Source organism: Marmota marmota, unplaced genomic scaffold (assembly GCF_001458135.2).
Source record: "Marmota marmota marmota unplaced genomic scaffold, marMar, whole genome shotgun sequence".
NCBI lineage: Eukaryota > Metazoa > Chordata > Mammalia > Rodentia > Sciuridae > Marmota > Marmota marmota.
The window spans coordinates 39805582-39820833 of NW_025999968.1; the positions used below are offsets into that span (position 1 = coordinate 39805582).

At 33.6% G+C, this 15252-nt stretch overlaps 1 protein-coding gene across 1 annotated transcript; it reads right to left on the minus strand.

Annotated features, from left to right (window-relative positions):
* Positions 1-104: 104 nt before the first annotated feature.
* On the minus strand, positions 105-14114 carry Btg3 (BTG anti-proliferation factor 3). The gene is made up of 4 exons (XM_015478655.2): positions 13942-14114; positions 9739-9876; positions 5102-5309; positions 105-785 (listed from the first exon to the last, which is right to left on the minus strand). Exons 1-4 carry the CDS (start codon positions 14112-14114, stop codon positions 546-548), a joined length of 759 nt encoding a protein of 252 aa, XP_015334141.1. The 3' UTR covers positions 105-545.
* Between the last annotated feature and the right edge of the window lie 1138 nt (positions 14115-15252).

The window sequence follows — 15252 nt, forward strand, 5'->3', positions numbered from 1 at the left end:
TTCTCTTTTTTTGCTAAATATTTAGTTAAAATACATTGAGGTAAAATGTTCCTTCTGCTTTTTCCTTTGTTTTTTAAGGCACAGAACAAAAACACACATTATCATGCCTCAAACTACTTTTTATTTGCAACTACATGATTTCACGCAATTTTTCTAAAGAATGACATAAAATAGATTTCCTTGTATATAAATAACTTACATACTCTCCATAAAGTAAATGCTTAAAGGTGCTAGAACAAATCGTCCACTCCTACAGTGTTCTGTATACAACAGAGTTGATGCACAATATATAAATACTCAAGTCCAATATTAAAAACTCAGGCACTTGACTAACTTTAATAAAGTTTCTCAAACTATATCAATATATCTAAAGTGCATATATATATTTTTTAAGAAAGATTATTCTCAATAACTTCTCTATAAAAATAAGTTTGATGGTTTTGGCCCATCTAACTTCACTACTGAGTATGAACTTTGAACTTTTAATGTGTAGTAAGATATATTCTATCTTACTCTCAACATGACACTCACAGAATCAAAAGGAGCTAATGAGGTGCTAACATATGAGGATTAATCCAGTGATTCCGGTCACAATGCATTCCAGGAGGAGGTACCCATGTCACTGGAATTGGGCGATATGGTTTATTTTTCCTTCCCTGATTTGGATAACCAAATGGAACAGGAGGAGGATAGTGACTCTGATGGCCATTCCCTCGGTACATTCCTGGTTTTTTCCTGGGCAAAGGGTGCCACACTGGGAGAGGTGGGAATATCAGTTCTGAAATCTGTAAAGAGAAAATATTGAGTTAATTCAAAGGAAAAATTAGTCATGAGTTCAACAAAAAAACTACATGATTTTCCATATATCTCATTAAAGACAAAAATCACTCATCTATAACCCCAAAAGTAGATCTAAGTAGTATATGGTTAAGTCTAAATATGTTTAAATCCTCATCCATGACAGGTGATCAGTTTTCCCAAATGAAGAAATAAATAAAACACATTTAAGACAACTTCAATCAGAAAAGATCAAAACATGGAACAAATCGAACCTTATATGAACATACAATGTTTTAGATCTGCAGCTTCCACAGCTAGCTAAGTAAGTAGTTATTTAGGGAGCTTCTAAACACAAAACATTCATATTTTAGCCTTTATCTACTGAACAATAATAAAATCTTAGGATTAGAGGCTAAGTATTTTGACAAAACTCTCCAGATCATTCTGTTGTAGCCAGTTTAGTGTTTGGGAACAAAAGTCTTAAATTGGCCCATAAGTCAGATAGACATCAACTTCACATTATTCAAAATGTTTCTATCAGAAGTTTTGGAACACCTCTGCTCAAAATGCTGCATGCTATACCAGAAGCAGTGGCATATTTCTGTAATTTTAGCAACCTGAGAGACAGGCAGGAGAATTCTAAGTTCCAGGCCAGCCTCAGCAACTTTAGCAAGGCTCTAAACTAAACAACTTAGCAAGATCCTCTCTCAAATAAAAAACAGAAAACACTGGCGATGTAGCTCACCTGGGTTAAATTCCCAATACCGCCCCCCCCCCCCAAAAAAAGCTGCACCTTCTGAATTTCAGATTTCTCTTGATCTCTAATCTGACCAAGTATACATTTTAAAAAATATTTATATTCTGTATAGCATTATATTCATGATAGAATATAATGATAAAAAAGATAGGGCTAGGGTTGTGGCTCAGAGGTAGAGCATTTGCCTAGCATGCGTGAGGCACTGGGTTCGATCCTCAGTACCACAAAAAGCAAAATAAAGACATCGGGTCCACCTATAACTAAAAAATAAATATTAAAAAAAAAAGATACAAAATGGTGGAGAGTGGGAAGTCCCTGTTCTTTATAGAACTAAGCTACCTAATTACCCTCCTCAGGAGCAACTGACACTAATCAATTTTTTAAATATACCTAAGGGAGATTCTATGCATGTACCTATGAACGTATCTATACATTTTAAAACACACATACTATTCCTTTTTTTTTTTTGTACTTGGTTTTATAAACATGTTTTCATTTTTCTTGGTAAAATACTTAGGAGCAGAATTGTTGGCTTAATAGGGCAGATGTATATTTACCTTCAAAAGATAATTTTTTAAAAGTGGTTGCATCATTTTATACTTCCATCAGCAATTTATGAATTCTAGTTGCTTTACATCTTTGCCAATATTTGGTGTCAGACTTTTTAATTTGGAAGAAGTAATGTTTCATTGTGGTTTTTCTTTGCATTTTCCTGATGACAAATAAGGTCAAGCACATTTTTATGTGCTTATTGGCCATTTATATACCTTCTTTGGTACAGTGTATATCCACAACTTCCTCTTATTTTTTTTCCTTTTGGCAATACTGAACCAGGGTCACATTACCACTGAGCTTATATGTATGTATATACATATATACATACGTAAACACACACACACACAATTTTCTCTCAGTGTATGGTTTGACCATTCATTTTCTTAATTCTTTTTTGTGTTTTCAGTACTGGGGATTGAACCTAAAGGCATTCCTCAGCTCTTTTCATTTTGACACAGGGTCTTGCTAGGTTGCTGAGGCCGGTCTAGAACTTGCTGCCTATCTCTTCAGTTGCTAGAATTACAGGTATGTGCCACTGTGTCCAGTTCTTAGTAGTTTCTTTTGATGAGTGAAGAGATTTTTTAAAATTTTTTGTTTTTTATAGTTGTAGATGGACAAAATGCCTTTATTTTGTTATATGGTGCTAAGAATCAAACTCAGTGCATCACAAGTGCTATGCAAGTGCTCCGCCTCTGAGCCATGCTTCAGTCCCAAGATTTTCAATTTATGAAGTCTGATTTTTTTTCTTTTTGTTAGTGTTTTCTGTGATTCCTGAAGAAATATTTGCCTCTATCAAGATAATGAAGGCACTTCCTTATGTTTTCTTCTAAAAGCATCAAAGATTTAGCTTTTATGTTTAAGTTTATGTTCCATCTGTAATTTTTGGTGTGTATGGCCTGGGCAGCATATCAATTTTTTTAATACAATTGTTTCAGTACCAGTCCCTGAAGACTTTTCTCAAATGAATTGCTTTATTACTTTTATATTTATGCTATAGGGGAGACCAATTGTACATATATGGGTTTATTCTTAACTTTCTATTCTGTTCCATTGATAAGGATGTGTTTCTTTAAACCATTATCACACAGTCTCAATGAATGTGGTAATAGCTTTGTATTAGTAGTGAGAGTTTCCCAATTTGATTCTGTTTTAAAATTTTGAATCATTTGTCACTTTCTAGAAAAAAGTTTTAAGGATTTTGATTAATATTGACAAATACTAAAAGCCAAGTCTCTAGGATCAATTTGGGCAGAACTGACATAATCTTCACTTCTTGATCTGTGGGGAGCTGACTCAAGGAATACCTTTCAAAAACATTCCAGTACAAAGACCACAAGCTAGGCATTTTTTTGTCCTTATTTGATAAACCCCTTTAAAGCTTTTGGCAATCCCAGATTCAGGATGAAGAAGGGAACAGAAAGAAATGATTACGGTGGCCTACTTGCCCTGGCTTTCTACACAAAGGCTTGTAATTGGAATGTTTCTCTGCTAGGACATGTTTTGTCCAAGGAGAAATGTTTTTCTGAAGAAGCATGTAAAAGCTTGACTTCCATGCCTTTCTATTGTCCTATTGTTCTTTCATGATGGAGGAAACTAAATGCATTTTAATTTTAAAAGAAATCCTAAAAATTAAGAATCTATTTACTTATAAAGAATAACCAGCAAAAAAAAAAAAAAAAAAAGAATAACCAGCAATCAATTCACTTTGAGACTTAAATTCTTGCTTGAGTAATAAAATTGCTACACATCTGAATGCATTACAGGAAATTTAATAAAGGTAATTTACAGTACATAATGCATGATACAGAGAAAAATAATGTCCAAAATATTTAAGGCAAAGGTTTAAAAATGATCCTGAAATGCAGATATATTTACTTATCTATATAGGAAATGTCTATGGAAGTATACCAAAACAAAACAACAAAAAACCCTGGTGATGAATGTCTCTATGGAAAGGTACAGGACTGGCCCCTGAAGAGGGAGGGTGGACACCTGATTATTTTACTCTTTTATACTGAAGTTTTATAAAGCAGGTGTGTCCCTGTTGACATATACACATATCACTAGTATGATAACCTTCACAACTAATCTTCCTCTCAAACCTAGGAAGGATAATTCAGCAACATCTCCCTCCAAAAAGAAAGAAATCAAAAATAACTTTCACTGAAAACTTGTTCATTATATAACTATATGCTAAATTTAGAAGTTTTGTTTCTCATACTCAAAACTCCCATACCCTTATTCTTATTCATTAGATCTAAATTTTCATTTTAGTCCAACTCTAATTCATAACATGGTATAATAAATGATGTCTGAGGCAAATTAATAAAAACAGGCACATTAAAATATACTTAAAATTAGGATATAAGTACATGTACAAAATAAAGCTCAATTCAAAAGATCTCCATATTTTTCTACTTTTAAAAACTTTCTTCTATTGAAGAATACTGTTGGCCAAACTTTTTTTAAAGTACAAAAATATTCTTTAATATAGATATAAGTAAGTGAAAGAGTCTCTAAATGAATCATGTATCATATGATTCTTTAACTATTAAAGCCATGAGGGAAACTTTGTTTTGGCTTAAGTAAAAAATTAACCAAAATATAATTTAGTGAAATTTCTCTTTAATAATGGAAATAGGAAGAACAAGAATAAAGATAAACCCAAAGATAATATTGGAAATGTTCAAGAGTACAAAAAATGAGTGGCAATTTTTGAATAAAATATCAGGTATATTTAAACTTTTCTATTTTTTGGGGGGGGGGAGGGCACATATTCTAAAATATATTTACCCTAGTCATTGAGTAGTCAAGTAGACTTTGGAAAAAGTGATGCAGAATGCCAATTTACATCTAGAGAACCTAGAGAACCAGGTTCCCTGTATATGGGAAAGGCAAATAACTGAATATAAAGACAGAATATAAAGTCAGAAACCATGGGCAACACAGGCAGGAGTACCTGCAGAACACAAGCAATTCCTACTAATGTCTTTAATATGAGACTATTACCTGGTACACAGGGCTCGGGGCTGCAGTCACAGAATTGGGTTTCACTTCTACTTCCTTACTTGTGTCTTCATCTGAAGAGGAGGATCCTGAGTGATAATCAGATGTAACTTTATCAAGGGCCCTGGTAACTTTCTTGGAGATCTCATCCTTGTTCTCATCCTCATTTTCAAAGCTTGCAACAATGAATGCATTGTTTTTTTCTCCATACCTAATAGTATATAAAAAATTAACAAACTTTAAATCACATCAACAAAGCAAGAAAACGTCCATAAAAACAATCATATTGATCTGGATATGCAATTATTCCAAGGAAACAAAGAAAGGAACCATCCCAGAACTGAATGTGACATATTTAATAACCTAACCCAGCTACATGCCAGCAAGAATACCATAATTTTCTACTTCTGGAGTGATTCCATTTTCTTTCTTTCTCTACTAATTTAACAATGTTTAAAACATCACAAAAAGATTCATTGTTTTGACTACATTTTTGTATACATCAATGAAATTGCTTGTAAAGTAAAATTTTCCGATTTACTTCTGAATGACCACTGTAAAATATATCCTAGTAATTTAAGTCACAAATCAACTAAACATTTATTTTTACCATGGTTATACTTAAAAGGGGCCTATGTTTCTATGTTCACACTGACAAAAATTAGATTTCAGACAATTATCGATATTGAAGGAAAAAATTCTTCTTTGGGAAAATAAAGGGGTTTTGCTTGAATTATACTGCTTACTCATATATTTCAAGAACTACTCAGTTCTTAATTTAAAAAAAACAACAACAAATAAATTACATATGCCTTTTTATCCTTCCAAACATTTTTGAAAGCCTGCTATAGGAAAACTAATTATCAAAATATGAAGTATTGGGTGTTGATTACTTTTAAAAAGAAAAATTCTGCAATGAGAGAAAAATGCATAAATTTTACTCAAAAAGGACAAAGGAAAAACCCACGAATCTATTCAAATAGACTATACAATGTAAATACTGTGAAACAATTTCTAATCAGTGTTAGACAAAAAAATTATTTTTTGAATAGTTCACATTAATACATACTTTGAAGTTAGAAACACAAAGTGATTCAAGGCTTGAAAAAAGTGGAAATGTCAAACTTGATAGACGTTAATAGAAAAATAAGGTTTTACTGCTGTTATTTAATTACAAGATAACGCTTGTTTCAAATTATTTTTTAATCATGGCTATTCCTTTAAATAAGTGTGCTATGTTCCATTTCTATAGGTTGAATAAAGATATCAGTGCTACCTAAATGTAATGTACAACACTTCTTTCCTCTTCTTTTTCTTTTCTTGCTTATCTCACAAATGGAGTGGTTATAGGTTGGTACAAAGAACACTGGACTAGTTTTTTGTTCTGGCTCTGCCACTAACTAGCTCCATGACCCTCAGAGACAAGTTACTTAATTTCTTCAGGCCTAACTTTCCTATATGCTGAATGAGGAAGCTGGAGTTGGCTGGATAAACTCAGATATCTTCGACTAGAAGTTCTTCTTATAAAAAGCCTAAGCAATTGGGTAAGTTCCTTACAAAACAGAATATATGTATTATATATTATTTCCAAGTTTATTTAACATGAGTGTTTAACAACAGAAACTTACCACTATGTCTTCTCCATGTTTTAAAGGCTCAATTTTGACATAATCAAAGCTTAATTCATGTTAATAACAGTAATATTAACAATGGTTAAGTATATCTTGTTTTGTCCATTAATGAACTCAAATTTCAAGCGAAAGAGAAAAGCAAGAAATCTGTGAAAAATCCTTTGTAGGAAAAAGGTAGCCATAACAACTGAAGAATCAGCTTTATAAATTCAGATTTCTTTGACACCAAATTAGGTTCTGTATCTTTCCCTCTGTAGTATTTTGGTATGAGGGCCTCATTCACAATAAGGATAGCTGCTGGCTGTATTACTGTACAATTAGAATGTCCAGTTAATTCCTTAGGAGAATTAGTATTGGACAACCTCTAAACTTTCTAGTTTCCAATGATGCACTGCTAAAACAGGTTAATTTAGTCAATATGAAACAAATCAATAGTTATCTAACGTTCTTTATCAGAAAAAAAGAGACTGCACATATCGTGTAAAAAGTTATACAATATTTTGAATAGGTAATAAAGCTGCCAGCTATTCTCAGATTTTTCTCATCCTAAAAAAAATCTGTTATCTATGCTGTCTCCTCAAATATTTCAATAAATGATAACCTTTCTAACCATATAGTATTCTTTGTACTCATTCACCTTTTCATCCTGACAGAATAACTGAGGACTATGAAGAATGTTCTGAGTGCACCAATTCTTTTTTATAATCTCAGTTTCTAGTATACCAATGAGTTAGTTTTAGCACATGCCTGTAATCCCAGCATCTCCCAGAGGCTGAAGCAAGAGGATGGCGAGTTCAAAGCCAGCCTCAGCAAAAGTGAGGCACTAAAGAATTCAGTGAGAACCTGTCTCTAAATAAAATACAAAATAGATCTGGGGATGTAGCTCAGTGGTCAAGTGCCCCTGCGTTCAATCTTCGGTACCCCACCCCCAAAAAAGCATTTAGTGTTCTGGTATCTCTGATTAAGTATATTACATACTGGAGGTGAATTCTATTAGCAGTGGGAAGAAAAAACATCATAACCATTTTGGGGCAAATTTTAATTATGTATAAATTATTAGAAGATTAATGAATATGAAGACTTTTTAAAATAACAAGATGAATACGTAGTGTTTTTCATCATCTGGTATTGTCAATAAGGCAAATATCCACTGAAGTAAAATGTCCATATAACTAAAGCTTTTATCCTCAGGTTCCAAGACTTATTTTAAGCATTCAAAGTAAATATGTCCAAAATATTCATACAATTACCCAACTTCTTAAACATCCTTAGATATAAAAATTTTCCCCTTAGATATAAAAATTTTCCCTAACGATTTAGAATCATACTATTTAACTATGTGATAATATATTTGTGCTCAACTTTTTAGTTTTTTAACTCTTATCTCTGTCAAGACTAGATAACATTTTTTTGTAGTTTTTTGACTACCATGAATAATTTTCTTTCAAATGCTATTAATATTTTTTAATGGGCAGAGAAACTATACAACTAACTTAGAACTATGTGTTAAATAAGAGTTAACTATGGTAAACAAGAAAGTAAGCAATTCAATGACAGTTTTTCTTGTAAACTGAAGTCTTCTGCAGGAGTCCAGTGACCATAGTCTCCAAAGTCAGACACCAGCCTAAGATGATCTATCCTTAATTTGTCCCAGAATCTTAACATTCTCAGACCTAAACTTGTGATGGCTTACCCTTCCTTTTTTCTACCTGAAAAGAAGTGCTGGAGAATCTAAATCTCTATAAATCTCTACTTCCACCATGAGGTTTCCCAAAGCAATAAGTTTATATCAACTGCTGGCCAATCAAGTAGTAATTTCCAGGTGTTCCTGATAAAATTTAGTGGAAGAATAACCATGTATTTTTAGCACTACGTATCTTTACTCCCCCCGCTCACTGCTGAAGCCAAGAAGCATAATTAGGTTTATAACCAAAGGAAGCTCTACTACAATTAATACAGAGGCCAATAGAATTGTACCTCAAAACCAAAGAGAAAAACCCTTCAGGTTTGGTTATAGGAAAATTCTTGTGGGGATTCCATGCCTCTGGTTCCTCCCAGAGGAATAGCATTTCTGCTTTGTCATCTAGTCAACCTCAAATCATCATTTCCCTGTCAGCTTGAGTTTCATCTTTTCTGACCCCCCGCCCCCAGCACAGCCTCTACATTTCTCCTTGGTGTCACCTATCACTGCACTTATGTATAATTTCTACTTTTTTTGTTTATTTGTTTTATAGTACTGGAGATTAAACCCAGGGACTTGTAGTCTACCCCTTTTATTTTAAGACAGGGTCTCATTAAGTTGTCCAGGCTACCCTCAAACTTGTGATTCTTCTTCCTCAGCCTCCAGAGTAGTAGTGATGTAGCATGTGCTACTGTACTTGGCTATGTAGATCCAACACAGCACAGATCAGACTATGGTGTCAGGGCTTACCCTTTCTTCTTCCTTATTACACTATGAACTACCTAAAAGGTGAATGTTGCTTTTATTTTTTAAAATCCCACAACTAAAAGCATCTAGTCCATAATTTTTTTTGAATAGAGTTCAAACAGATTTCATACCTAGCACTCATCTCTTACAATTCTGTGAGATAAGTTAAGTTCCATTATGAAAACAAAACCTTGAAAATATCCCTCAGTTACCTGCAAACCAAAATAGGGAAGGGAAATCAAAACAGAGACCAACCAAAAGTTATTATCCAGTATTATGTGGAATTAGCTTCTTTCCTAAATTGAAGGGAAAGTATACCGCCATGAAAGACAGCCAGGGCACCTTAGCAAGATCCTGTCTCAAAATAAAACTGAAAAAGAAAGAAAAAGAAAATAATATCTAGGGATGTCACACAGGTAGAACACCCCTGGGTTCAATCCCCATTACCACATGCAAAGTATTTCATAAAATAAATATTTGAGAAGACCAAACCACCAGTTTATAATCATAAATCTATGTAGGCAGGCCACTCATGAGAGAATTTGGTAAAATCAGTTTAGTTGTCAAAGTTTAGAACTCACCGACAGCACACCTCACATGGATCCACCCAGAGAGTGAGCTCCTTTGGCAAACCCAGGTCACTGTATAAGATGCAGCTGTTCTCACAGGCTTTTAGAACATCAGGATCAACTCTCTGAAACTTATTGACACGAATGCATCTACAATAAAGTGAAGTTATATTAATGGTTTAGGGTTTAGCTAAATCTTAATCATAATCATACCAATCAGCATTTGCCAAAGTACATAATAATAACAACAAAATCCCTGATGGAGAACAAAGGAGCATATTTTACCCTAAATAGATAATATATGTGAACTACAAACTATGAGGTACATTTAGATTCCCCAGACTGCTGAAAAGGCACCTATATGAGCCCAGAGTAATCACTAGAACTGGCTCTACCTCAGTTTACCCAGAGACTATTTGACTGCACACGTACAGTTCATGTGCATGGAGTATGAAAGCTGCATGGAATTACTGAGAACTCTGAAGGCAAAATTTTTGTGTGTCAAGTTCCTAGATAACAAAATTTTCATAAGCTAGGAGGCAGCATCAAGACAACAAAATCTATAACTAACAAAATACCACAACCAGTGTTTCAAATGATATTTGAAAATTCTTGTGACATTTTAATGTGTCACGAACCTGTTTTTTTTAATCTCAGATAATAATGTTGAGAGGACCTTTTGCCTTACCTGTAGCTGTTCTAAAAATATAGAATTAATCAAGGACATAGAATCATTCATATTACATACTTATGATTAAAATGATACTAAAATGTTATTGGTTTATTTCATATAACTTCTCTTTTAAAAAGAAAATAAGTGACAACTAAAGCCTGTTATGGTTTTATCTAAGAAACAATAATATTTATTTATCTAAGAAACAATAAATACATCTACAATCAAGAGAACCTGAGTGTTAGACCATATTTACTGGGTGATAAATCATTTACCCTCTCCCTCAAACCTTAAACTATAAATATGATGGCACAAAAACAATTAGTAATTGTGTCACAAGATACAAAAAATGAAAAAGTTCTCATTAGTAATAGTTAATAATAACTGTCTGAATGTTTACTATTCAACGGGCAATTTCTTAAATGCATTGATTATATTAATTCTTAATTCTCACAATTATCGCATGAGTTAAATATTATTTTCAACCTTATATGGAAACAGGAGGCAGAGAGTTTTAGTAACTTTCCAACATCATACAACTAGTAGCAATAGATCTAGATTTCAAATCCAGGAACCAGACACCAAAATTCATGTTATCTGACAATACCCAGCATTGGGGACGTAACTCGGCGTTAGAATGCTTGCCTAGCATGTGTAAGGCCCTAGTTTCAAGCTCCAGTGCTGCAAAACAATAACAAAAAATACAATAATATGGGTATCTATTCTGATTGTCTGTACTTATCTTAATATCATTAACAATAGAATGTAAGAAGGTGCTTAATCCTTTATAGACAGATTCTAATGTTGTGTAAGGTTAATTCAAAAGCCCCAGCATCAAAAGCAGTTAAGGAGGGCTGGGGATGTGGCTCAAGCGGTAGCGTGCTCGCCTGGCATGCGTGCGGCCCAGGTTCGATCCTCAGCACCACATACAAGCGGGGATGCTGTGTCCACCAAAAACTAAAAAATAAATGTGGTATTCTCTCTCTCTCTTTAAAAAAAAAAAAAAAAAAAAAGGCAGTTAAGGATAAGGAAATAGATGTTACCCATAATGAAGGTGATACAGGCTCTAAGCCTAAAAATTATAAATATAGATGCTTAAGCAGGATTTTTCTTCAACAAATGTACACAAGTGTGTGTGAGTGTAGTTGTTACTGGATATTAAACCCAGTATCTCACACATGCAGGTGTTCTACCACTGAGCTATATCCCCTGCCCTTGAGACACAGTCTTTCTAAGTTGTCCAGGCTGCCCTTGAACTAAGAATCCTCTTTCCTTAGCCTCCTGAGAAGCCTGATTTACAGGCACATGCCACTACACCTGGAAAGTACCTTATATATTTTTATGATACTTGTTTACACACTGTGACTACTTCTCCTTTAACTACTCTTGAAAAACAAGATTTTAAAAGTTGCATAAAAATAGTCTACCACTCAATGTTGTCAGTTTAGTTTTTTCCAATTACAAAGTGTAAGAAACATCCATATTCATACATATTTGTCTGCATTTCTAATTATGCTTCCAGAATAGATTCTTAGACTTAATGCTTAAAAGGCATGAACATTTTTACAGTTCTTAATGTCAAATTGCCCTTGGTAAGTATCTTATTAGTATATATTACAGAGAAAACATATTTAATGTATAAACATTTGGAAGAAAAAGAAGCTTCAACCTACTCTATAAGTTGAAGAGATTTTAATAACTCTGGTTAATGCTATATTTTCATATCTATAACATTAACAAATCACCATGAAGTCAAATGATATTCTATCTCAAAGATTTCACTGAATTTTAAAATGAGCCAATGATACTTCTGATCATTTGCCAATTTAATCCTGTTCAATTAATTTTTTTTCTCTAGTTTTTAGAATTAGTGGAAATGAAATCATACAATGTTTGACCTTTACTTGACAGTGTCACTTTTTGTTGTTGTTGTTGTTTTTGCTGTAATAATACAGTGTCTTGGCACTTCCAAAAGCCTTCATCAATTAGGTCGGTATAAAAACTCAAAAGCTGTTCTATCAGAAATGTAGATGTGAAAAAGTCAGATGTGGTGATGCATGCCTGCAATTCCAGCTACTGGGGGATGCTGAGGCAGGAGGATCACAGGATCCAGGCCAGTCTCAGCAATTTAGCAAGACACTGTCTAAAAATAAAAGGGGTTAAGGATGCAGGTCAAAGGTTAAGTACCCTGGATTCAATTTCCATCATAGGGAGTATAGGGGAAGAAGAAAGAAAAGTACATGTGCAGAAAAAAAGGACCCCCCAAAATGACCAAGCCTATGTTAACATCCACATTTCTACTTCAATCCAACAATCCACTACATTTTTTAATTTACTAAGAAACCTCTTTGGATATATGTGAAAGATGAAATATTCTAATCTTTATTCCCTTGTCAATAGGACACTAGCTCTTGTCTTTCAGCAAATGAGAAATAAAGGAATTATATTTTCACCCCCTCCTAGATTCCCTGACTAGTCCTATACTTGCAAAAGCTCAGTAAGAAAAGAACTTTTTACATAAAAACACAGAAGACTGATTTGCAGAATAAACTTTAGGGATAGCAATAGGCTCAAATAAAAGAATTTGTTGTGTTACAGTAGTCACAACTGTTCCACTTTTATTTTATATGGCCACATGTACAAATGGGGAAAGGTTTGACAGCTAAGTTTAGGAAGAGATTCTCAGACCCAGTTCTAAGTGGTCACATAAATATTAGGTAGTGAACATGCCAGGACACATTCTGTAGACGCCTGCTCTTCTTTAATTCAAACTTCAAATGTAACTTATCAACCAGAGTATAAAAGATAGCTCAAAGAAGAATTTTCTTCCTTCTCAGTGCCAAGTGGTAGGCAGAAAGCTCATGAGAATCTGGTGAGTTAGACTTGAGTTTAAATCCTAGAACTCAAGGATTATTAGCCATGGATCATAGGTGAGTTATTTCATCTACAATATTGTTACCCTGGCTTCTACCAAAAAGAACTATGCATAGCAGCCAAGCATGGTGGTGTATGCCCAAACTACTTGGGAGGCTGAGGCAGGAAGATGGTAAGTTCAAGGTCAGCCTGGGCAACTTAATGAGATCCTGTGTCTCAATATAAAAAAATAAAAAGGGCCAGGATGTAGTTCTGTGGCAAAATGTCCCTGGGTTTAATCCCCCCAAACTGTATAGCATATAATTTACTTTTGGATATAAGAAGACTCAACTCTTACCATGCTTAATTATGAATGATTAGGAGTCCTCTAGAACTGTGAAAAACCCCAAGTACCTATGATACATAGAGAAATGTACTCAGTCATGAACCATTCTATAACCACAAGAGACTAAATCCTAAGAGCCTACAGCATTGGCCGCCCAAGTCTAGGCAGTAGGAGTCCATCAACAAATACTTAAACTTTAAACTGACACCTCGGAAATTGTCTATATTTTGCAGATAAAATCCTTATAGGAATGTTTGGCACATCCTTCAATCCTCTGGCCTTGCACCTTTTCAGGAGTTGATTTGCCTCTAGTTCAATCCAACTGTCCAATGTAATCATTTACCTGTAAGCCTGTCCTTTTGATGGTTTTTCTGGATACCAGTGATTTTTATATTTTTCTTGAAGTATTAGAGTCAATTTCTCAGCAAATCTCTCAACTGCCTCTTTTTTCAACTTATCATGTTTTCGAACTAGCTTTGTGAAAAAGAAGACAACGGCAGCAATTTCATTCTTCATTTTTCCCTGCAAAGATAAAATAGATTTTTTTCAAATAAAACAAAATATAAAAACTGGAAGATAAAGCTCTGCAAAAAATCCTCCTTCAGCTTTTCTTCCTCCTTCCAATTTAATGCTGTATTTCATTGGCTCATATCTGAAGTAGGGAACAATCACTGATTTATGTTTATACAATAGAGAGCTTATTATAAAATACTATTTCAGAACTGTATCACTTAGCTTTGCGAAGAAGTAAAAAGAGCACACCAAATTGTTCCTGTTGACTGAAATGATATCAGATATTAAAGAGAACCACAATAATAAATGATATTATTATACAGATTTCACTAAACATGTCAGTAATTATTTCAGCTTTAAAACATGCAAGAAAGTCCATTTTAAAATTAAGTATTGAAGAGATATTTTAGAAGTTTATAGTTCCTAAAACTGTTATAAATAGTTATCATATTATCCAGTAATTCCACTTCTTAGCTATATGCCCAGGAGAAATGAAAACACATGTGTATACAAAAACTTGTACAAAATATCTACAGAAGCATTATTCATAAAAGTCAAAAAGTAGAAACAACCCAAGTGTTCACCAACTAATGAATGCATAAATTATGTATATACATGCAGTAGAATATTATTTAGCAGTAAAAAGGAATTAAGTGCCAATACATTCTATAACATGGATGAACCTTGAAAACATTATTCTAAGAGAAATAAGCCAGTCACAAAAGATCACATATCATATGATTCCACTCATATGAAATGTCCAAAATAGGCAAATCTATAGACAGTGGTCTAGGGGCAGGACAGAAGGGGAACAGAGTGATGCTAATAAGTTTAAGGTTACTTAGGGTGATAAGAATATTCCAAAACTGGGTATGATAATGGTTATACAACTGTGAATATACAAAAACCCCTGAACTATGTATTTTAAGTGGGTAAGTTGTATGGTATGTAAATTATATCTCAATAAAACTGTTATACATAAAAATTTCAGCATTGACTTTCTGTAAGTACTCTTTCAGGAATAAAGTTCTTTAAAATATAAGACAAAAAATAGTGGCTCCAACAAAACGTATTTAAAAGAGTAGAAATTCAGGGTTGCTCATAGAAGAGCTAAAAGAAATAATTAGAGATGTAGCTGCAT

Coding starts and splice junctions, on each gene's coding strand:
- Btg3 (XM_015478655.2), bottom strand. CDS start 14,114: ATGAAGAATGAAATTGCTGCCGTTGTCTTCTTTTTCACAAAGCTAGTT. Junction 9,877..13,941: donor TCAAAAGGACAGGCTTACAG/GTAAATGATTAC, acceptor ACTTTATTGTAG/ATGCATTCGTGTCAATAAGT. Junction 5,310..9,738: donor CCATGTGAGGTGTGCTGTCG/GTGAGTTCTAAA, acceptor ATATACTATTAG/GTATGGAGAAAAAAACAATG.